Below are 25,010 nucleotides of genomic sequence, written 5' to 3' on the forward strand. Positions count from 1 at the left end.
TGAGCACATATTTTCAAGTATGAGAAACAGCATGTATCACAAAGCAAACGGGAGATGGGGAGTGGGTTGGAAAGCAACTGGCACAGCAGGCTTCTCCATGATGTGCATGGAGTTGCCCACTGGCACGTGTCCTTCACTTTACCCGCCAAAACAGTTGTAAAATGTTCAGATTTCTGGCTTTGCATCCAAACTGAACTTAAAAAAGAACCAACCAAGAGAGTTTTGTAAATGTCTTTTGCTTCAGTCATTGCTGTGCAGTCGTGCCTAGCTAAAGACAGACCAATATATCAAATTAAAAAATATATAGGTGCCTGGAAATATTAATCTGGAGTATTTATCAATTGCATGAGTGTTCTGGATGATGCGTAAGCCCACATGGCCCTTCAGGCCTCTCTTTCTTGATGAATTAGATGCGTTGCTCATGGCTAAGTGCACAACCATCTTTTCTTGTTTTTCTTCCTCTGGGACCATCTGGCTTCTTGTATATCCTGCCAGGCTGTTGGCATCAGATTCACTGTAGTTTCCATCCAGCATCATAGTTTTTGAATGAGGTATTCCACATGTACATGGAAACTAGGAACACAAACAAGAAACACAGCTGAACACTGGAAGAGCACATTAACAACAGAAATGGTGTCTTTCTTTTAAGAGTTTTCTCAGCTAGTTCTGTTCAGCCTTGCTATCTTGAGATTCCTTGTTTTGCATTCTTTGTGCTTACAGACATTCAAAGGCAAGATACAGTTTTATCTGTGTCAATGGGTTATACAGTACATGTTATGGAAAAAGAGCCAAGTTCTGTTTCACAGATAAATGCATTTCCTGTGTAAAACTGGTTTTAAATGAAGGCAAGATTCAGTTAGAAGTCCAGTGTGAAATCCCAGCTCTGTTTAAGTCAATGTCAAAACTCATATTGATTTCAGCAGCGCCAAAGTGCATCCCACAGTGAATACAGGTAGAATTTTGAATAGCAAATACTATATTCGCACAATTAAAATCTGTATGTTTTCTTTCTCAGCAACATGGATTATATGAAATATGAAATATGAAATAAAAATGGATTCCAAAACCTCCTTTCTGTGAGGGGCTGCTGCCTCTGATTCCCCACAGATTGTTCTGTCTGCTTTCCTCACCCAGTAACACTTTGCCCCCAGTTCCCTCTTCTGCCAGCATTGATGGTTGGATTATTCAAGGAATTGTTTATATAAGTTCAACTAATGTAGTAAAGGATATATACACACAAAAACAGTATATTCAGGATACTATTGGAAAACTCCACACTGAAGACTTGCTCCTCAATTTAACCAACAGCTCGTATTGCTTACTGAAAGCCTGGAAAATGATTTATGAACTGTTTTCTGTGTTACAGTCATAACCAAATGCTTTGATAGCAGCAGATGGTGTTAAGAAAAAAATCTGACAAGTTTGTAGCCCGTTTGCTCTAACATGTTAGTCCTATCACTCTGGGAACTTTTTGGAGCACTTCATGTGTACAGTTGAACAACTGGGTTTTAAGACATACTTTATGCAAAGCAGGTGTACATGCAACTTGAGGGGTTTTTTTGTTGCATAAAGAGATAAGCTTAGTTTTATCTCTCTTCAAAGATAAATCATATCTCTTTTATCCTCCTCTCTCAAACAAAACAACAAAAAAAAGGGAAAAAAAAGAAAAGAAAGAAAGAAAAAAACAACCAACCAAACCAAACCAAAAAAAAAAAAAAAGGAAAGAATTATGTTAGACACTTTATCATCAACTGATGACAGATCTGGGAGATGGTGGGTGGAAGGGAAAGCAGTTAAAGGCAGCAGGCTGATTGTTGCAGGACCTAACAGAGAAAGAAGTACATTCTGCAGATGTACTTTTAGCCCCCAGTTCCCTTGTTGCAGTTCCTTTGGTTTCATGTGCTGTGTGCTGACAGTCACCCAAGTGGACAAGGGAGCCTAATGTACTAGAAGGCCACCTCCACACAGTCTTAAATCATACCTGTCTCCACAAACACATACACACAGAAGGACGCTGCATAATTTCACCCTGCAGCAATTTTAGTCTCTGTCTACATCAATAAATTAAATACTGCCAAAGAGTGTCCCTAGGCATGGGAGCTTAACTGACAACACTACTGAAGTGTCAGAAAGGTCTCTGGCCTCAATTTTATCCAGGCCAACAAGCTCCAAAACAATCCTGTGTTTGGTTTGTGAATTAGCTGGGCACTTTAAAAATTGTGAGCATAAACTTGGCTGTTAGAGTATGCTTGGTCTCACAGAACAATGCTGCTAATACACCTACTGAATGCAACAGAAAGACCAGGCCAGCTTTAAATATAAATGAATAAATAAATAAATGGCTAAACAAGATCAGTTTTCCTCACCTTTTCCCGGAGCTTCCTCTCCTTCCGCTCTTGCACAGTGGTCAGGTAATTCACGGCCGCGTATTCCAGCACCGAGAGGAAGACAAACACAAAACTGACCCACAGGTAAATGTCCACTGCCTTGATGTAGGAAACACGGGGCATGGAGGCGTTCACCCCCGTGATGATCGTGGACATGGTCAGCACGGTGGTGATCCCTGGAAAGAACCAAGAGAAATAAATGTTACTAGCTGATCCAGTCCATAGGGCTTTTGCCTCAAGAAAAAATAGAATTATGCTCTACAGAATGTTCTGGCAGATAATAGATGTGAAGTATTTGTTGATAAGTATCTCTTCTGGTGATGCAAAACTGCTTTACCACCTGCACTTTGTGCATATGAAGGGCTGAGTTTCAAGGAAACTCAGAAAGCAACCTGACCTCTGGTCACAGCAAAAGAGGATTTGATCTAAGTCACGGGCACTATAACAGGTGTGCAATGAAGATAAAATTAGTACTTTTAATTGTGTGGTAGAAAGGTTTTATATTAAAGAGTGCAAAAGAATGGCATGATGTTTTTACCTCTAATACTTTGCAGTTTGAGCAGTGGGAATTAAAAAGTTTTGAAAACCACCCCCATGCTACCTATACAGATGCGTGCATGTGTAGCTATTTGTAAATATATATGTGTGTGTGTGTGTGTGTGTATGTATATATATTTCAATAGATATAGATAAAACCCTGCAAAATAGTATATGCTTACTTTGGGTAGTCATGGAGACAAAAATATTTACAAATTGTCAAAGCCACTTAAATAGAGAAATGTAGCCAAAAAGCATTGACAGCTACTTCAACCTTTTCAAAGTAGTGACCTCTGCAAATACAGTTAGTGTTGTTCATTTTATCATCATTTTCTCTTTTATTTCTTCCTTTTTTTTTTTTTTTTATATCCACTGAACAGACTTCTTTCAGTGGAGTAGATTCTTGGCTGCCTCTTCTCATATGTTTGCTGCAGTGCACAGCTTTCTAATTGAGACAAGGTGTGGGGCTAAAATACTGTTTTATGTTTTTAGTATTTGAAACCTTACATATCAAAATTCAGATATTTTTCTTTCTCTAATCTTTGTACAGAGTAATAAACAAATCATTTATTTCTATTCTCAGATGAAAGCATTTCCTCCAGCTCTGGCAAAGACAAAGCTCCTCCTGATGGGTCTTCAGATGTCCAAAGATGCAAAGTGGTGTATGCAGGATTTTCAAGCCTTCTCCTTCCCACTCCTTCAAATGAGAGACATCCCCACTCCAGAACCCCTGGATCCTCAACACAAGGCACACTTGGTTGAGAAGACACACACCTGGGCAGGATTCTGCTCTGGATCCAACTCTAGGCACTGATGAAAGCTGTAACAGAAGCCTTAACCTCTGTTCAGGTGCTTAAACTGTAAAACATGACCCTCACTGACAGCAGCACGCGTCTCAGCACTACAGGACTGGGCAATGGGATAAAATCTTGGCTCACTGACGCATGAATTATGAAACCTCTCTTCTCTGCCCACTTTTCTTTTTTAAACCACAGCTCTCTCTGTCCTGAACTAAATATAGAGGATTGCTTGGCAATGACGGACAAACTGCAAGTTTTGCAAGATATTAATCATCAGATAAGAGACAGTTGCTTCCCCAAAAACTTTAACAGTTCCCTTTCCTGCCAAAACTTTCACATTCAAAGATTTTCACACAGTCGGGATTGCTCTTACCCAAAGAGACTCTGGCAGGAACTGCTCGGCGATCAATCCAGAAGGACACCCAGGACAACATGACCATCAGAGTGGCGGGGAAGTAGGTCTGGAGCAAGAAGAAGAAGATGTGTCGGCGTAACGTGAAGTTGATGTAGAGGCGATTGTACCAACCTGTGAGAAAGGAGGAAAGGCAGAATCAGTGAGAACAGCCCAAATGGCAGGTGCAGCTAGGCAAGATCTTCCTTTTGATCTTTCGTTTCTAGAGGGTAGAGAAAAGGCACACTGATCCTTCAAAACATGAGTTGTCCGGACAGTGGAGGCTGCATTTCAGTGTCACGCAATCCTACAGGAGACAAGTGCAAGAAGGAGTTGGACAAGAGCCCTCTCACTAGCAGCCAGTATAGCATTAGCAGTAGCTTTAGCAACAGCAGCAAATCAGAAAAGTCCGATACCTGTGCTACTGTAGAAAGCTAGTCTTGATGTGGTGTGGAATTTTTGTATCAAAAACTGAGACAAAGAAATCTTCTCATCCGTTTTCAGAGATTCATTCCCATTTTTCCAATACAGCATCAGATCTTCATCAGTGTAAGCATCTTAGGGAAAGAAAAAACACAATGTAGTGTGGTTTTAGCTTGGAGGGGGGGAAAAAAAGAAAAGAAAAAGGATTAATAGATCTAGAGAACAACAGACAACAGATTAACAAACAGAAAGTGGTCTTTAATGTGAAGCAATACCACAAAAAAGTTTTCTAATAACAGTGAGTGAAAATGATCTTACCATATGATATAGCAGGGCAACAACAACAAAACAACATGGCATCCTGATTCAGGGAAACACATTGTCTTTTTTACTCTATATTGGTAAAACTACAGGAAAATATGATACTTTTCTGAGCATCACATATCAAAGATCAAAGTATTGCTAACTCATGAGAATAATTCAGGAAATAGCTATGCGTAAAATGGCTGAATTTAGAGGAATGGGGAAATGCAGATACCTCAAGCTGTCTTGGAATGACAATGGCAAAAAACAACAAGTGTGATTTGAAGCAAAAATCTAGAAATGTTTGAAGACTGTAAGTGAAAATCTTAAGGAGTTATTTGATATATTTGGTGACAGGAATGGGGAATGAAGGGGTTGTCAAGGTGGCTGGGTGCTGGAGCACAAGGTGTAGGGGGGTTCCACAAAATCCAAAGCTGCATCAAAGGATTCTTTCCAAGCAAGTAAAAGGCAACTTTTTCATGATGAGGGCAGTCAAACATTTGAATATGTAGCACAGAGATGTTGTGGAGCCCCTATTACCTTGCAGATGTTTAAAACCCACTGAGACACAACCCTCAGAAAGCCACTCTAAAGTTCTCCCTGCTTTGACCATGTTTGACCAGCTGGTCTCATTATCAACCTAAAAACTAATATAAATTATTGCATAATTCTGTGATTCTATTGGTTCTAAAGGAAAATTTCAATTAAATGGCTGAGAGGACTTCAAAACAGTTAGACATAAGTCTTGGCCCAACCTGAAGAAAGTTTACAGAACAGCCATGAAAATTTTACTGTTCATTTTCTCCACAGAACAACTCCTTCCCAAAGAAGCTGACCCCAAGCCACAGAGTTTGCAGGATCACGATTATCATACATTAGCCACGTGGCTGATGAAATTTAGAGAAAATCAATGATCATTATACTCTACTTTGTGCTGTGACACTTGAAGGCACCAGCTGCCAGTCAGCAGCAATGAACAGAACCCAACTTCTCCCCCAAAATTTCTCATCAGCAAGCTGCTGAGAAACAGTATATATTGAACACTTCTATTGATTTTGTTTGTTTGGTTGGTTGGTTGGTTGGTTTTTGTTTTGTTTTGTTTTGTTTTGAAAGTGCCATCTACCAAAATTCATACAAGAATGCTTTCTGTGCCAATTCCCATGTCTTGCAGCATAAGGTCCAGATGTACAAGCCAATGAGTCAATACAAAGACTATCAGTGACTTTGGTGAGCTTTTTTTCAGGCTTTAAAATAGACTGTATTCTGAAACATGTCCAGTTGATGTGAGTGCAGCAGCTCTGGAGCAGGCCTAGCTAGGAACACAGGTACCACGTACAGCTTTCCAGCTCCAGAGAACACGTCTGAGAGTCCAGGGGGAAGCGGCTGAAGTCCATGTTGCACATGGCTGTCACTGTGATCCTAGGAGGCAAAAACGAGAAAGGCTGTTTTCCATGAGGAGCAATGAAGGGAGAGCATTAAGACACACAGGCAACTTTACATCTTTAAAGCCAGCAAAAATCCCCAAGAAAATGCCTAGCAATTCTTCAAGTAGTAGGGAGATGGATTATACTCAGAAACTCCAGTGGAAACTGTAATTTCAATACCTGTCAAGGAACTAAAGTACTGTCTTGGACATTACAGTAATACTAATGTCAATACAGATATTTCCACCATGTCTTATATCCAACTATTTCCCTAAGAAGGCAAAAACAAAAGAATAACTTCACCATTTGTGTTTCACGGTCTTTTAATGTCCAGTTCGCTTAAGGTTTCCTCATTTTCCCTTTGATCACTCTCCTCTCTAGTCACACCAACAATAACCCAAACCTGAGGAGCACGACCAGCCTTACTGCAAGACAAAAAATTCCTCCAGAATAGATATTATTAAGGCAAAAATAGTTTATTTCTGTCCTCAGACCAATTCTTTATCTCTGTGCAGTGCATTTCTGTGGCAGGGGGTGTAAGATGGGTGCAGCTGTATTTCAAGGCATGAGATTTGCCTCTGTTAAGTTCACATCTTAGCTAAAGAGCTGCAAAAATCACAGCTCCAGTTTTTAAATGAGTCCACTTGTGCAGAAGATTTTGTAACAGGTTTTTCAGTGGGTCGGTGAACTTGCTCTCGTGGATGGTTTTGCAGATGAGCTCCCAGTTTTAGTAGGGGCAAATCAGCTGTGAGTCATCATTACAGAAGCTGACTTCTTTTGGCTGTGACCATTTTCTAGATTCGTTGCAGATGTCTATAAACAGCTGTTCTTTTGTTCAAGGGACCGTGATCCAAAACCTACGTATTCATCACCCCAGGAAAGCACATGCTGTTTCTTTTAACTATAAACTAGAGCAGAGTTTTGCCATGTGAGCCAAACTTAAAAACTTCTGTGTGGTACCTTTGTCCTTTCCAGTTCCAATAAAGTATCTTTAACATCTTTAGGTGCTTAGTTGAGTTGTGAGCAGTCAGACCTTTCATGCAATAAATGGCTTCAAAAGAGGGAAAGTGTTCCTAGATGTTTGGACAAGATGGGATTTTGTAGCTCAGTAGGACTCGGCAAAACGGAGTGCCCTTATAGTACATCACTCTTTCTTACACATGTTTCTTTGTGGTTTTAATAATTTGTCGAGGGTTTTTCAAATAAATTAGAACTGTGTTTGGAATATGGATCCAGTGAACTCTAGGGCACCCTGGTTTGGTTGGATATTGTCCTACTTAGGAAGATACCATACACTATGCTTATTCTTTCAAAAGAAATAGCCCCCTGACTGAATTGAATAAATAAATAAAGTAATAAATAAGTAAAAACACTTTCATAGCTTTTGAGAAATATTTTACCATAACTAAAGTGAGTAAGTTCCAGAAAGGTCCTAGAAAGGAAATCCTTGTGCCATGAAACATTAAAAGGTCGCTGTACATTGAGGGCAATTTTCCTGTCCTGGGGAATGTCCTTTTGTCTGGGTTCTTTATTTTTTCTCCTCTGGCAGCGTATTTTTCTTTGCGTCCTTTTTTGCGTTCATCTGAAGGAAATGCAATCAGCTGGGCTGTGCCTCCAGATTCTTCCAGCCAACAAATCTGCTAGAAAATTGGGGACTCCAGTGTGTCTTTAGTACTGCTGTTTCAGCTTCAGTAAACTTAAACCTTTACATCAACATAAAAATGAAACAAGCAAACAAACAAACAAAAACAACCTTTTTCCAGACAAACAGGAAGCAGAATAGGATAATTATAGAGGTCACCATCTGGTACATCTGCAGCTTCCAGTTTAATCACACACTGACCCCAGGATGAACATCCCTGCTTGACTAAGCCTTCCTCTGACTGCACAGACTTAGGGGAATGCTTCCCTCAGGGAGATTATCCTGTTACTGCCCACAACGTGGTCTCTCGCAGTGTCCTGCAAAGCATCTGGTACTGGAGATGCTGGAAATGGGGCTCTGCATCAGCTGTGGGAGCAGCAGAGTCAGCAGCAGCAGTTTTGGTGGTCATGGTAGCCACATTGGGAGCAAAACTCACAGCAAAGCTCCAGGGAGCGTCCAGGAAGCACGGGGCTGTGCCCTTACCTCATGCTGTAGAGGACGTGCCCGTCGGGGAAGACTCGCAGCATGATGTTGTCCGTGGTCGTGTCGTGAATGAAGGACCTTTTGGAGTGCACGAAGAAGACGTCTGGGACCCAGATCTTCTTCACCAGCCTGCCGTCGAAGGTCATGCTCTTGTTGGTGGTGCTGGGGAATGAGAGGCGCTCGTCCTTCCAGTAGTGCCTCAGGTACAGAGTCATGGTGAAGTCCTTCAGGAAAAAGGGAGAGAGCCAGAGAGAGGGCTGTCAGAGCTGCTTTTCACATCTAAAACACACCAGAAAGAAAACTCACTCCCAGCAGGCAGATGAAATCCATCCCCTCTGGGCTTCTGCTTATTTTCTGGAGCAATGCTCGTTGTGAATAGATAGTTCTGACAAAATAATTTCAGCCAAAACAAGGCATAAATCCACAAGCAGTGGATTGTAGTGCCCAGGAAGGCGGTCCTGAAGGAGACACGAACATGCCCCGAGAGAAGCACTGCTCTGCTGGGAGGATTCTTCAATCCCAGCAAAATTATCTTCAAGGACTATGGCCCTGGGAGTATGTTGGAGAGGAAAACCTTTCAAAATAAGCTTAATGGTCAGGCTAAATGCTACGTAACTCACCCCTACAAGAACTGAACTGTTGCAAGCAGCAGCCAAGCGGGGGAAGCGTTTTCCCTACCAAACAAGCGTATAAATAAAGCTCTCTGCTAAGCTCATTGAGGGGGCAGGAGCTACAGCCACATGGAGGAAAACATCTGCTTGCTGATCCCAACCTGGCAGCTGCTGCATTCAGAGTTGCACCTACTCCGTTATGCTGAGAGATCAAATACACTTTTTTCTTTATATTCCCAATTAAGCAAGTGGTTACAGGGGCTGTAGCTGTCAGTCCTGGGCAAGCAGCAGCCCAGGCTTAGATCTCTTCCTAACCACTCAGCAAACGCATTTTAAAACCACCACCACCTCCTCCTTTCGCTGACGACAAGCCATCATTTAACCCAACTTTCCATTTCAGAGGGCTCCTCTGGCAACAGTTTCACACTGCCTGTGGGTTTTTCAGGAATATATCAAATATATCAATATATGTACACATTTGCAAAGCTGGAGGACACCCCAGCTTCCTCTCCGACCACAGTGGAGACCCACCAGAGGGTCACTTCTGCTCGTCCATGTGCACTGGCAGCTTGTTCCCTTCTGACCAGCACACATGCTCGGCACAACCTGAAACAAGGGGGTTATGTCACAGCCCATGAGTAGGAAAGTCCCTTAGGAAACAAGTTCTGTAGAGAACCAGGAGAACAATAATACCTGCTGGAGGCACAGCAAGCATACAGAAGTACACGCCCTGCATCTGGCAGCACATTTTGTGTTTGTGCCATGCTCTGGGCAGCCTTGAGAGCATCCCCCACTATCCCCTATCCCACATCGGTCCTGGATGGACCAGTACCATTTTTAAGACCACATGCTTTAACCAGCCGTGGCTGCTTTCCTTGGCATGCAGTGTCTTGCAGGTGCAGCAGGTTGTAGATGATGATACTTAGGTCTGGTTGCTTCTTGGCACCAAAGCTGGGGTAGGTAAAGGCTGCCTGACCAAGGCCAGCCAATTTCTAGGACCGCTAACCTTCAGAGGGCTTCAGAAAAGCCCTGCCTGCAGCATGGAGATGGGGAGAGCAGCCTGGTGCACACACAGCCAGCCCGGTTCCCTGCCCATGCGGACAGCTTGTTGTCCTCTCCACAAACACCCACTCACCTGCTGGGACAGACCGCTGGAAAAAACAAACTAAGGTAACCCAGGCCGACTTTGCAGGGCATCCTTCCACCCCAAAAGCAAGTCAGCAGCTGCTGTGGGAAGTGCTTGTCCTGCGCTGGGAAATGGGGATGCAGAGTTATTGTAGATAGCTAAGGGAAAGAGAGCTGGCCTCACAACTTTCTGACGGGCAAGATTTCTGCTGAAATCAGACACTCCTCAGAGAAAATATTGAAAGCTATTTACTTGTGCTACATCGGCCTCTGTGCAGCTGTGACATTGTCCTGGTATATTAATGCTCCAAATCTTGCAACAGCCTTTTCCTGTGCTTACAGCTCCCTCACATGCTTCATTGCATGCATCCCCCAAACCCTCTCTTTCAATAGTCAGGCAGGCAAGCCCCATTCTTGTGAAGATGTAATTGCATTGCAATAGCAACCTAAAGCTCTTCCCTGAAATCTTCATGTTTTGCCTGGACACCTCCAGATATGGTGCCCAAGAACAAGGAGGAAACAGCAGGAGGAGGAAGAAACCAAGAAGCTTCCTCTTCTCCTCTATGTTCCCCTTCCCACTTTGCTTTCAGTCTTTTTATTCCACTTCCTATATCCAAAACCAGCCAAACAAAAGGAAAATGCTTGCTCCTTTCACTAAAAACACCTTGAAACCAGTTGAGGGTTAAGCTGCCTATATCATTTCCTTTTTTTAAGTAATAAAAACAAAGATACTGAATCACAGCTGAACTCAGTGCAAATTTCTTGAACAGGGACAGTGACTGAAGAGTAATTCCCCACCACCAAATTCCAGTTGGCAGAAATGGTTCAGCTCCCTCCTGACAGTTCCCAGCCATGTGTCCCAGCAAGGTTACTCCTAGTGATGAAGACACAGAAGCAGCTTTTTCTTAACTATGACACCAATTTATTTTTCTAACGCACCTCCTCAAATCATGCATTTGAAGCAAATGAACACAAAGGTTCCCTAAGGAAGAAAGCTCTTGGAAATAGCATGGCTTACATGAACCTGACCATATACTTTCAAATATTCATGTGCAGCTGTTTAATTTTTTAGCTGTGATAGAGTCTTCATAGCACTGATTATTCTCCTATTTACAGTCCCTTTTTCCTTTGTAGTTTAAATCTTCATCTGAAGGTACAGAGATAAGCCTTTAATCACCATCTGGTTTTAGCAAGTCTCTTTGTATTTGCCAAACACTGCCATCACTTTCATGTGACCGATAATTTGAAACCCGTTGAATTTCAGGTGGGAGGGACTTTTGTGGCTAGGAATAATCGAGCCTTAAAAGAGGATTACGTACCATGTCAACCTCAGAAATACTGTCCAAACTTTCAACTTGCACATCCACCCCAACAGGAATTGCAGGGCCTGTAGGAGAATGAGATTTATATATGTAAATAACTGTTCTTTTATATCAGCTGCATTTAATTAGCACTACAAGGTAGCGTGCAGAACATTTCTGAGCTTATGGTATGCTTTCCTGCCCATGATCCTTGAACAGGGGGGCAGGGAGCAGAGTCAGTGAATGACAGCAGTGCGAGGCCCTTGTGAAATGCTCGATTCTCTTCCCCTTAGCATGCACTCTGTCCAGCTTGGATAAAACATCTGCATTTGTTCTTAAAAGCCGAGCCAGCTCATTGTAAATTTTACATCTTTATACGAGCCAATTTAGCCCCAAGAACAGGGAGCTGAGAGGGAAAAGGTGCAAGCAACGAGATCTTCCTTGTGGGTTTCTCATTTCTTAACAACATGTGCTACATTAATCCCTCAAGAGCCTATCACCATTTTCGTTCATATGACCCACTGATGATGTTAAGGGTTTTTCACAGCTGTTCTAAAGTTAGCAACCAGGGAATTCACAAAGAGTAAATGAGCAGAAAGCATCCCATAATAGAGGGAAAATCCTCTGCTCCTAGAAATGTTGCATCAAAATTTCACTGTAGACTGCTGCAGCTCTGCAGATGTGTGGGACTTGCCCAGCAGAAACGAGGCATCTAAGAACTATGGTGGCCTTCACGAAGGTTTGCAAGGATTTTTAGGACTTAAATGTTGAACCTGACCAGAAGCTACATGACAAGTAAGAGGCACCACAGTCCTCTTCTGGATCTAGATCGATATTAGCACCTGGTGCATCCGCACAGGCCATCGGTGCTGGGCTGGGTGCAGGCAGCCTGCAGCAGGCCCTGCGGAGCAGGCCCCGGCTCCTCAGCACCACCAGTCCCAGTTTAAGTGACTGCTGCCCCCAGCAGTGAAGCTGAAACACAGCCAGCCCAGCACCTTCAGACGATTCCTAAATGCTTACAAATGCCTGCATGTCACAGTCAGACACACTGCCGTGCACTTTCCCTGGCTCTATTTTAGCTGCTTATCCACTCCAAGGAATCACTGGAGGCCGAGGAAATTGTCTCCCTGCTGGTATTCAGTTCTCTTTCTCCCACATACTCCCTGAAACTGGGAAAACCCACAAAGCCCCTGCCTGCATCAGGTGCTGAACCGCAGACCTGGTGTCACAACTGCTTCCAGCAGCAGGGCTGAGAAGTGCTGATGGTTATTCCTCTTGCATACAAGGCTTCACAGTCCAGGAGTGCTCATTTAACAGGTAGGAACAGGTCCCCAGATTACACTGTCGACAGCTTTCAGTGGAGGGTTCACACAGAGTATGGCTCAGCTCACCAAGCCCACAGAAAATTAACCCATCCAAAACCAACATCATAACTCATCAGAGAGAGGCAAATCCACAGCTAAATCAGAGAGATCTTTTCCTTGGCACCCTTGTCACGAGTCCTCCTGACTTGCTCCTTTCCTTGGGAGGAGAAATGGCTTAGGTCCCCTGCAGCTGTGTCATTCCCAACGTGGCATCCCGCAGACAATGACCAGCACCTGACCCTTCTGCCACACCACAAATTCGTCATCTCCTGGTGTGGCTGGAGATAGCAGTGGCTTTGTTAAGTGGAAATACCATGCCAATAGCCTTGTCCTCTTCAGTCGAGTAGTTGTGGAGGAAGATAAGCCTTAACAAGCAAATGAGTTCTTTGAGTGCTGTTTTTAAGGAGTCTGTTGGTTAATTATGGTCCTTTCAGTTCACCTAAGAAGTGATGTTACATCTCACTACAAACCCTGCCTATCTTACACCCCACAGCTTCCAGACTGCAAGAGGCACTTTCTGCGTGTGGATGCTTAATTTAGCCGTCTTTCAGGAAATTGCCAGCCATCCAAAGTCTATTTACTGCTGCAATTTCCGCGCTTGACTGAGCGCTAATCATAGACTTAAAAACAGAAAGAACACCAACAACAGAAGAACCCTGCCACGTTGGTGCTTGTCCCTCTCTTCTGTTTCTTCCCTATCTGCACTTGCAGATAAAAGACCATGTCCATGTTCAGAAGAGACAATTCTCTTTTTTCATGTTCCTGCAACAAACGTTTAGCTCAGCTCCTAGATAAGCAGCAGTTACCTCATTGCAAGAGAAAAGCCCAAGGTTCATCCTGAAGCTGCCGTGACAATTTATTATTTACAGTTTGTTAAAATGAAGTGTATCCAGTGTGAAGTTGGACAGTCTGGAAGGCCCTAGAAAGAAAAAACTTGAGGCTGTGTTGTACATCAGTGAAAGTAGTTTTTTCTTCCCTGCAATTAATTATTAATTTGATGGATGATAAAACAAGGAGTAGAACAGAGATGGAAAAATTTTTTGAACTCTGTGTTCAGACACGAAATCCTTAACTCAGTACAAAGATGACACTGTAGAACTTACTGATCAGTGGAAATATTTACTCTGCCTTTCTTTAGCACACTCCTACTACAGGCAGCAGGAGAAACCATTGGTTTTCCCTTCTCCTCTTTCAGCATGTGGGGCCGAGGTGATGAGAAAGCACATAAACAGTAAGAAGGGGATGCTGAGACACCGAGACCCCAAGGAGGAAGCTGCAACAAGAGGCTGGGCTGGGCAGGATGAAGGACAAATCAGCAAGTCCCTTCACCAGGTGATGGCTATAACTAATAATGATGATTAATTCAAATGATGATTAATGCTAATTGCTGTCAGTGTTACTGCAAGGGTGACAGGAGGAAGATGCTGATGCTTGGGAGTGAAAGTGAGCAGGCAGCACAAACCACTGTGCAAATAGAGCAGTGTGCAGCACGAGCTAACTTGTGTAGGCAGAGAGGGGTGAGTGAGAGACAGAACTTTAGGCAGGGACACGTGGCATGCAAGGGATGTGCACAGAGACATCACCCATGCTTGTACAGACTGAGAAAACGAGGTGTGAAAATGAGATGCTTTGTGAGATCCTGGGAAGACTTTTAATCCTGTCTTTCTGCTAACTAAATTGTTCAACCACTGGGGCTCCAAGTTCTTCCCCAAATTCATCGCCAAATGCCACCAGGGATGACTAAACTGACAAAATCTCTTTACTGGGAGGGAGCAGAGGATGAGGAAGGTGTGAATGGGAAGGGAAAAAAAAGCTGAGATTGCACCTGTCACACCGAGCAGGTATACAGGTAACAAGTAACTGGCACCAAAAGGAAAAAAGTCTTCATCACCTAGCGTTTACTTCTCATACACAATATTTTGACAATATTTTTTTTCCTCTTTTTTTTTTTTTTCCCCTTCAGAGATGGGAAATACAAAGGGGTCAGCTTGGAGATCACAAGCAGGAAAAGACCTAGACACTGTAACATTGGAGGCATCTCAAAGATCAGGCTTCTCTCTAGCACAAGTGATAGGAAGCCAAATGGATTGCAAAAGTGGTGGATTTAGCCAAAGAGAGGAAGCAAGGCTGCTTTGCTCAAAGCCTGTAGCCCAGCAAGGTTTGCAGATCATGCTGAAGGGTCTCTGAGAAGCGTCAGCCAAATTCATGGAGTTATTCAAACTAAACATGAGCTCAAGTATTTATAGATCAAGGTCTAGAGATAAATTGTATAACCTTGACATTTCTTCCAGAAACAGCAAACATATCAACATCAGTCATCTCCATCACTGTCCACAGCAATATCTTGCATAACACAAATCCTAATTCAGCAGGACTGACACAGCCAGAAAGGGGAAAAAAAAAAAAAAAAGAAAAAAAGTCAGACTCCTACTTACAATACAGAAATGAACTAATCTATATCCATCTATAAACTATTCCCCTAGCATCTCAAACACCGCACAATGGCAGCTTCTAAGCAACCTCAAGACACTTGTGCAAGTCATTAGCAAATTTGACAATATTACCATCGAAAATTGAAAACTGGAGATCATCTTTTTGAAAAAGATATTTACATTTGCCTGTTGAGAGGGGATTTAAGCGATCTGCAGCGCAATCTGAGGCTGATGAGAGCACTTAGGATTTACTTGTGATATGTCTTCTGTGAAGACAGGCTGAGGGAGCCGGGGTTGTTCAGCCTGGAGAAGAGAAGACTCCAGGGAGACCTTACAGCAGCCTTCCAGTGCCTGAAGGGGGCTGCAGGAGTAATGGGGAGGGACTGTGTCAGGGAGTGGAGTGATAGGACAAGGGAGAATGGCTTTAAACTAAAAAAAAAAAAAAAAAAAAAAAAAAAAAAAAAAAAGTAAGTTTATATTAGACATTAGGAAGAAATTCTTTACTCAGGGGTGGTGAGGCCCTGGCACAGGCTGCCCAGAGGAGCTGTGGGTGCCCCATCCCTGGAGGTGCTCAAGGCCAGGCTGGATGGGGCTTTGGGCAACCTGGGCTGGTGGAAGGTGTCCCTGCCCATGGCAGGGGCTGGAATTAGAAGGTCTGTAAGGTCTGTTCCCATCCAAACCATTCTTTGATTCTGTGATATGACAGAGCACCATTACACCCCATCACTGTAGATGTACACCTTCCAAAACTGCTCCAGTAACATCTTATTTCTCTAAATTCCCTTGTGACAGTGTCTTTGTCTCATACCAAACTTGGGTATTAGAACGACACGGAGGAGCCAGCCTGTCAAGGCATTTGTGGCTCTATAGGCCTTTATTCCTTTGCCAAGCGCATGACCTGATATCCTGAGGACCAGTGGTGAGCGCATTCCCTCATTTCTCTTCCCTTTGCAGAAAGGTGCTGAGTTTTGTGACCTACTCTTCAACAAAAGCCACTAAACATTCAGGTTAGGTGCTGCCCATAGCAAAGACCCAATACAGAAGGCCTTTAACAGAAGATTCACTTTGCACCTGCACTCAGTGGTCAGATGGGGAGAACAGCCAACCCAAAGCTCAGACACAACAAGCCACCATTTTGGGTGGGTCCTGACACCAAGGTGACTTTGTGGCTTGATTCACCTTGCAAAAACTCCATTTGAATGCCAAACTCTGTCCCAGGGTACACAGGACATCCAGTCTGGGGCTAGGTAACCTCTCAAGGGAGCACAGAAAGTTTCCACAAGTCCAGCTGAGGAACAACTTCAGAAGATGCCTAATGTCAAAGCTTGTCACATCCCAACCATCTTGGCCTCTAAAACCACCCACTGAGGAGCAGCAAGAACACTGCAAAGGGCCAATCAGTTCCTCACACAGCAGAAGCAGGCACTGGCCACAAACTTGATGTTGTTTGGTTTTTGTTTTTGTTTTTTAACACTACAGCAGGTTTTGGAAGATTGGGGGAAACGTGCCAAGCACCGTGAAAATGCCTTTAGACAGTTTTCCATTCCTGTCCTGAGACTAAAGCTTCGTGACATCTCTCATTTATCTCTTTGGCAGTGTTTTCAAAGGCTTGGTGTGTTTCTGTGAGTCAGTTTCTCCCTCCCCTCCTCTATCTCTGAAGGACTGAGGCAGACTTAGGCCCCGAGATACAAATATCTACATGTGAAACAAGCAGGTCTGAGACTTTTTTCTGCTGCCAGGGATTTTGCAAATGCCTAAAGTCTTGTAAATGTTCCTAAGAGATCCCCAGGCTGTAAAAGCCTTCAGGGTTCCTGCGTGTTTGTGTATACATAACACACAGGTGTGTATATTATGTCTGGGGCCTTCATGCACTCAGCAGCTGCCACAAACTCACTGATGGCCTGTCATCGAGGGAGAGGTGAGTTTTATTCCAGCCCCATTGTGTCAGTATTCGTGACACAAACCCCAAGTGAATGGCTGATGCTTCATTCATCCCACCACTCATCCACCCTGACAGAAATACTGCCCACGGAGGGCAGCGAGGACAGGGCGGTGGTAGGCTATCAGGCTACGAAGAAATGTGATAAAAGTACAGCACGGGGCTGTTCCTAGGCAAAAAAGATACGGCTATTTTAAGTATCATCTAAAGCTGCTTATTCACAAGCTCCCTGTAAAATACGAGATGTCATAGATGAAATGCTTAAAATGGATGTTCAAGGAAGGCAGCAAAACAAACATTTACATAATCTTTAAATATTAATATTAGTAAATAATACCTGAACATCTGCTAGCTCGTACAAGGTCACTGACATGGAGATAACTCCCCAAGGGTCAAACCAAACACAGTTTATTTTAGGCTGTGGACACTACTTTGGGCACCAGCAAAGCAAAAATCTTTGTCATTTACCACCGTACCCAATGGCCTGTCTCTAATGGGCTGAGAGCAGGCAGGACAGTGGTGCTCACTGGGCTGTTAACAGCACAACTTACACAACGCTCGCCTGCTCGCTTGCTCTCCACAAAATATACTTCTTCTTGAAAATCCTTTCACTTTCCTCTAATGTTTTTCTTCTGTTTCATCTTGCACAGCCTGGTCACAGCTGTGCTGGGCTGGCAGCTTGCTGGCTGCCCTCTGCAGACCAGCAAGCATCACCGTAGGCATGATAAAGCAGCTACAGGCTCCATCCCCTTTTTATAGCATTCATGAAGTTGTAGGCTGGTCCACCAAAATTTTTGAAGGCTAACAGCCTTCAAAACAGTACATTATTTCACTGCCGAGCACATTATTTCACTAAGCTTCAGAACCATCACATTTACAGTATTGGATTTTTTTTTTTTTTTAAATAAACTAACATATTCACAATTTCCTTATGATGTGGTTGGTTTATTTTTTCCAGTTGAGCTGCTTTTTCCCAGTTGGAACATAACATCCCAGTCCCAGCGCACTGTCACAGGGACAGACTCTCCATTAGGCCATGGCCCCTGAGCTGCCCTCAGAGAGAAGAAAATGTCTCAGGGCAGTGACCAGTTGCAGTCACACACATCCCAGTGGCTCTTCTACACTGCTTCAGCAGTGAAAAGGCCTTCTTACTACATGCAGGTCAGACTACTTCAGTTTGACTGGCATTACTGCAGTAAAAAGCTGAAGGAACTCACAGTGCATAGCAAAACACCCCGTGTAACTGTTTATGTCTGCTTGGTGTCAGCTAGGCACAGAGATAATCCTCATGGGCTCCGTGACACTGAAAAACAGTAAAAATGAGATGTCTGCAGAAATACTGTGCAGTGATGACACTGGACATCAAAATCTACACCATCAGCACAGCAGAACAAAACCCCTCGTATTCCCCTGGTGGACCCCAGCATGGCTGAGGTTGGAAGGGACCTCTGGGAGTCATCTTGAACGTGCCCCTGCTCCAGCAGGGACATCCAGGGCAGGCTGCCCAGGACCACATCCAGGAGGCTTTTGAAGATCTCCAAGGAGGAGGCTCCAATGCCTCTATGGGCAGCCTGTGCTGGTGCTCTGACTCCTGCACAGTAAACAAATGCTTCCTCGTGTTTAAATGGAGGCTCCTGTATTCTAGTTCATGCCCGTTGCCTCTTGTTCTGCCACTAGGCATCACTGAGATGAGCCTGGCCCCATCTTCTTTGCACCGTCCCTTCAGGTATTTCTGTACATAGATGAGAACCCCCTGACCCTCCTCTTCTCCAGGCTGACCTGTCTGAGCTCTCAGCATTTTCTCATTGAAGGAGGTGTTCCAGTCCCTTCATCATTGGGATGCTCACAGCATCCCAATCTTTAATGATTAGGGTTTCTAATGTTTTTAAGGCACGTGCTTTGAAGCTTTTCTCTACTACCTGTGCCATTAGAAATATTATCTCTCTATACTTTTGTGTGTTTATTTACCAGCACCTACAACTGCATACAACCTGGCTGGAGAGGAGGTACCAGCACTGAGCCATGATCTCTCTTTCCCTAACCAGCTGGTGAAGAGACCCACCTTAAGCAGCACATGCAGCCCCCTCTAAAGGAGCAGGGATGCCCAGTGCCTCCTGAGCCAGCTCCCAAACCTCAGCCTGGAGGTGGATTTGCATGTCTGGGTTTGTCACCAACCCCGCCCAGGGGAGATTTCCCTCTATTATACCCTGAAGACAATTTAAGGCAAACTCTTCTACTTTAGAAACTGGACAGGGTAACATTGTGCTTCCTTTGAGAAGGCTGATGACAAAGGATGCAGTATCAGCCATTTAGCAAAAGCTTTAGAAAACTGTTTTTAGCTCTGGAGGGGCTTGGTTATTGAACGAATCAGAAAAGGAGGCCAAGAAGGATTTTCTTGCTGGTGTATTACCACATTTTTCATCCAGGCACATTTTCTGGCACTCCCCTACACCTGCAGTAGTGACCCTAGAAAGATCAGGTGAGCATGTTCCAGTAGCTGGATACAACATGAGACAGAAGCAAAGGTGACGGAGGCCTCCCTATTGATCTTGTGGTTGCTCTTGTGGAGTCTGAGACAAGATTTCCTCTGGACAAAAATACTTCATTTTTTCCTAGCAATGAGACCCACCTAACGAGCTTGTTACTATGCAGCTCAACCGAGTCAACTGAGAAGCTTTTTGTGACTTCACAGCTACAAGTGGACATTAAAACCTGCAGCTTGGGCGTCTTCCCAAAAGAGGGAAATACCTGCCAGGAAGCTCAGTCAGACTCTGGGGAACACTAGCACAAAGGAGCTGGCGTTAGCAGCAGGAAGGAGTGCAGCTGCACAGAGCGCAGAAGGCAACGGGGAGGGGGTGAGGCCTCTCTGAAGCACCTTGAGGTATCTCCTGAAACCATACACGTCCTCCCCCTTCACACTGGTGTGAGGGAGAGACATCTGGCTAGAGGCATGGTTATTATTTTTTTTAAATAAATGAGCACAAAATTAACAGAACCATTGTTTTGTTCTCACCTCCAAAGGCCGGCCGCATGGTGAAGTCATGGTCATCGACTCTGAGAAGCTGCTCCGTCTTCCCTTTCCGAGTTTTGGTCACGTCGTGGTTCTTCTTGTAGATGTGGCTGCAAGAGAGAGCAGCGGCTGATTGCCACCTGCCAGGATTCACGGGCCCTGCTAAGGCTGTCGGTGCTACGGTACCATGAGAAGGATGATTTTTTGGTAGGGGTCACACAATGTCATACGTTATTCTGGGGCTATCTGCCCCATGAGTATCAGCTGCTGGTGCAGACACAGAGCTCTGTCTTCTGGCTTTAAACAGTGACAAAAAGTCACTCATTTCCATCCACAGCAGCAGGAAAAGAGTTTTTGTAATAAAGAAGTCAGCAAGATACACTTCACTTTTCTGAATATTTAGGGGGAGGTATAAAATAATCAACTCTTTGTTTGAAGATCAGGGATTATATGAGGACAATAGAATAAGGATGAAAGCAAGCCCCTGGTGAAAGCCACTGGAGTGGCAGAAGTGGATAAGTAAGCACTTTCAGAAAACCCCACTCAGCAGCCCTGGCCGTGCCCCAGTGGTGCAGGAAGGAGGGCTTGAACCATCAAATTCCTCAACCCCTTTGCTCGAGGCATAAGTTCTGACACAGCTGTAAATGTTGACACAATATATAATATACCATGGGTCAGCCACTTAGTAAAAGTGGCTTTTATTTATTTTAAACAATAAATAAAAAGAACTACATACAAAAGGGTTAAGATGCATTCGCCTGTGTGGGAGGAATATTACTGGCTGGTAAAGAACAAACATCTTGGAGACAAAAATAAAGGGATTACTCTAGTAGGTACAAAAAGCAAGAGTAAATTAGGATTCTAATCTTGATCAAAAATTCAGAGCTTACAAAACAACCTCCACTCTTATAAGCATGGCTGTGGAAAGCCTGTGCATGTGCTCAGGAGTCATTAAAATACAAATCATGATGCATTTTTTGGAAAACCTAGGGCTGCTGACAAAGCACCCCACCCTGCCTCTCCTGCAAACTGTCATCGAAGAACGATCTTACCGCGTCTGCTCAACTTTAACCCCCGTGGAAAGACCCAGTAGTGGTGAGACACTGCTCAGGGCAACCTCTCTGTCCAAAGGGTGAAAAGCCAACAACAACAGTAATAAAGCAGTAAACACTCCGATAAAACTTTGGATCACATGCTGTACGAAAAACCCTGACAGCATCATAAGGCCATCGTGTAAATCGATGGCACAGCCTCCTGGCAGCACCAAGCTCCCATCAACTCATTTAAAACCATCAAAGGGCACACAGGAGTAGCAAAGAAAACTCAGGGGGCAGAGGGGCTGGGGACACTGGCAATGGTTTAGGGAGAAGGTGGAGATGTTCAGGAGCTGCCTGAGAAAGGGGTGGTGTTTAACAGCCACCACACAATCATCAGGTCCTCCCCATCCCTGCCCTGCACATCCCGGATGATTCAAAATTTACAGATGCAGAGGTCTGTCATCTAATTACGAATCCATTTAAACCTTTTACAAAGATTTTTCATAGAGTAAATCCAGTGCTCGCTGTCTTTAACATATCTGATTATAGGTTTGGCAGGGTTTCTTTCTGCTTTCTTCATATGCTTTCTGCAGTGTACAACTGTTCATTTAAAGCCACCCACCTTCTTTGCACTTGACTCTCCGTTTTTGCTTGGCAATTAGAAGAATGTCTTTTAACCATAAATAAGTAATAATAAAAAAAATCTGTTCTATTGCTGTTCATGTTTTTAGTTTGCTTGGAGCGAGCTTTGTGCTGCTGTGCCCTGGTGGTTGTCTTCTGCTTCTGGGACCCAGCCCAAGGCCGGTGGCGTAGCATGCCCAGAAAATTTACTGAAATCCTCCAAATCGCTACCTGCTTCCAAAAATCTTGGTAGGAGGTCTTTAGATAACAGAAGTTGAAAGCAACTTCTGACTCAAACACAGCGTTTCTGCTGGCTGACACGTGAGGCGGGGGTGCGGGAGTAAGGGAAAGTCAGGGGAGCAGCTTCTCCTTGAGCAAGTGTTACCCACTCAGCATGGTGAATGAGGTTCCCTTCCCACAGGGAAAAATAACACATTGCAGAATGTAACACCAAGCAAAAGAAGAGATTAAGATGCAGAGGCAACTGTTCAGCTGGCATTTCTTAATTTGGTTCCAAACTTCACAGCCCTAACTCTGCCACAGCGTGTTCTTGTCCTGTGGAGGCACAGGATCAACAAACAGCTTCTCCATACACACTTAGAGGAGACCTGTCCCAGAGCCTGAAGGAGCAGTGAAGCCAAGCACTCAGCAATCCCTGGCAAAAACCTCTACAAAGTGTTCAAGCAGCGAAGGGGAGGCCTGCACTCACGCAACTCAAGCAAGATTCTCAAAACACCATAAAGAGCTTCAGATCAGGTTGATGTATCACATTAAAAGGCACAAAATATCAAACTTCTCAAACGTAGGCTCCCAAACACGGGAATAAATCTTCTTGGCTAAGTCACTGCTGTAAAATAAATCTGCTATATTCCTCATGGTAAATCATCAAGAGAAATACGAAGCAGAAGATGTGATGTAGTTACTAAATAAGGATGCTGTTCTCATTTCTCTTACACGATTAGAAAACCAGCATGGGAACAGGTTGTAATTTGCTTTTACTAGAGCAGGCCACTGTTCATAGCTGATTTAGACACTTTATTTTTTATAGGTAACTGGAAATTTAAGCTATCTATGTCACTGCTCCATACACTCAGTTTGGCAGTATAGCAGAATTCTCTGTATTTAAAATATAATTCATATTTAACACTTCCAAATATTTGATTATTTTATACTTTTAAATAAGTACGTTGCTTGCTATTTCAAAGGATATGTACTATTTTGTTACTCCAAAGTAGATGATCTCTACCGTATGTGAATGGTTTGCAAGAAAACGCTAATCTCGAATGCCCCAGAAATAGAAAAATTTTCAGAGTTAAACGAAAGATTTCATTCAATAATTGAGATTCTGTTGAAATCATTGGCAAAACTTCAGACAGCTTTCAGATTTCAGGATCAGGCCCTAGCTGTTTCAGCTTAATAACATTTATGTCACTGAAAGCATATAGATTACTGTATTTTTCAAAAGAGCTGTATAAATCTAAGAACACATTGGGGACTCTGCTTTCAGTTGTATCACAACATTTCTTTGCAATGTGTGCAAGTAACAATGCTCCCTCTAAAATAAAAAAGTTCAGTGTAATACAGAAAAAAAAAAAAAAAAAAAAACAAACACACCAAAATAAATAAAAAGATGAAGCTTTACAGCCATAGAGAAGCCATTTAATAAGGATTAACCCAATTTTATTTTTGAGCCCTTGGAACAATGAACAATCTTGTAAGATATAATTGCCCCTGGATGACATAACCACAAAAAAGGATAACATCCTTTGGGCTGTCTGGCAGGTTTGGAAGATTATCTTTTCTAATGTAAACCTCTGGTCAAATCTCAGCAGCGTTAAATCTAATAAAGTTTACCAAGACCTTTAACTCTTTCTTGTGCATTTGCTTGACTTTAATATATATACAAATTTTTAATTTCCACATATTTTTTTCAAAATACATCTAGAATTTCACAATTCCTGGGTAATTTTCTGTGTGTTGTTAATGCCGTGCATGCAAAGCAACACCCCAGGTTGTTTGGTGATAGCACAAGTGAACAAAAGCAGCTCAGACAGTCCGACAGAGCAAACAGCCTCCTCTGGAAACACTTGCGTTGGTCTGACACTGAGGAACAGGTAGATTTGAACATCTCTGTTCGTTGTTCACGTTCAACATCCCCGAATTCTCTCTGCAGCTGGGCTATTCACACACGTCTAAGAACACCTTTACCACAGAGCATGCAGAAGTTGTCAAGGAGGCTACAAAACCCGCCTCATTTACCGCATCCTTACACAGTTAAAAGCGAATATGGTATCAGAAAGTATTCAAAAATGTGATTTGTGAAGCTGTTCTCGCTATAGACACAGACACACTGACAGGGCAGGTTTTAGGACTGTGCAATACTGTACTTACACACCGCAGGAAGAGAAACGTAGGTATTACAATAACCCGTACCTGGCTTTCTGCACCTCCAGCTGGCTTGTCCACCTCCTCCTCCTGTGCTTTCTGCTTTCCACAAGAAGAACCAAGCAGAAGATGAATAAAAGGAGCTTTGTGAAATAAGGCATGCTGCTGGAAGCGGCTAGACACGCCGTGCTGCCGTAACCCACCGCGGCACGAGTCCCCCCGGCTGCGAGCATCGGGGCGCCGCTAATTCCAGCATCGCCTGGCTGCCAGCCATCGGCAGCAGGAGCGCTGCGCTCCCGATTTCATACTTCAGACAGGCTTTCAAGGGCTTCTCCCTCCTAGCTTTCCCCTCGCCACCGCCTAACGATTGGCCACCGCTCCCAAAGTTTGCCTCGCCAAACATTCCCGCTGGGTCCTAGAGGATATTTGCTAAAGCCATTACATAAAAACCGCAATTCGGCACGCCGGCTTTTTGCTCAATCCCCTAATCTCAGGACGGTGCTATCCTTCTGCCAGACTGTGTAAAACCGTGCTGTCCCTTTTCGTCAGGCTTTCCAGCTTTTCTGTTCGTTCACATGGTGACTTTTTCAACCGGGAAGCGACTGTGCCATCGTGTTTCAGCTAAGTATGTTTCACAGTGACATACGTACTGCCGTGGTTTTACACCAGTTGAGGTTTTTATTTTCCAGTTTAGTCAGCCTGGCTCTTTATGCTGTTGAAGATAAAAGATGAGCAATTTCCACTGAAAACGGTTTTATTTATTGTTAACTTTTAGAGAAAGATGAAAAAACAGAA

The 25,010-nt window shown here is 43.7% G+C and overlaps 1 protein-coding gene across 1 annotated transcript; it reads right to left on the bottom strand.

Moving 5' to 3' along the window:
- Positions 1-264: 264 nt before the first annotated feature.
- Positions 265-24,376, bottom strand: LOC311207533 (gamma-aminobutyric acid receptor subunit rho-2; the record flags this gene model as incomplete). Its single annotated transcript, XM_084283628.1, has 9 exons — positions 265-573; positions 2,367-2,563; positions 4,098-4,250; positions 4,532-4,672; positions 6,178-6,260; positions 8,391-8,614; positions 11,446-11,513; positions 20,176-20,282; positions 24,264-24,376. 9 exons carry the CDS (start codon positions 24,374-24,376, stop codon positions 265-267), a joined length of 1,395 nt encoding a protein of 464 aa, XP_084139754.1.
- Positions 24,377-25,010: the final 634 nt, after the last annotated feature.

This window comes from Netta rufina (genome assembly GCF_964035555.1).
Source record: "Netta rufina genome assembly, chromosome: 3".
Lineage (NCBI taxonomy): Eukaryota > Metazoa > Chordata > Aves > Anseriformes > Anatidae > Netta > Netta rufina.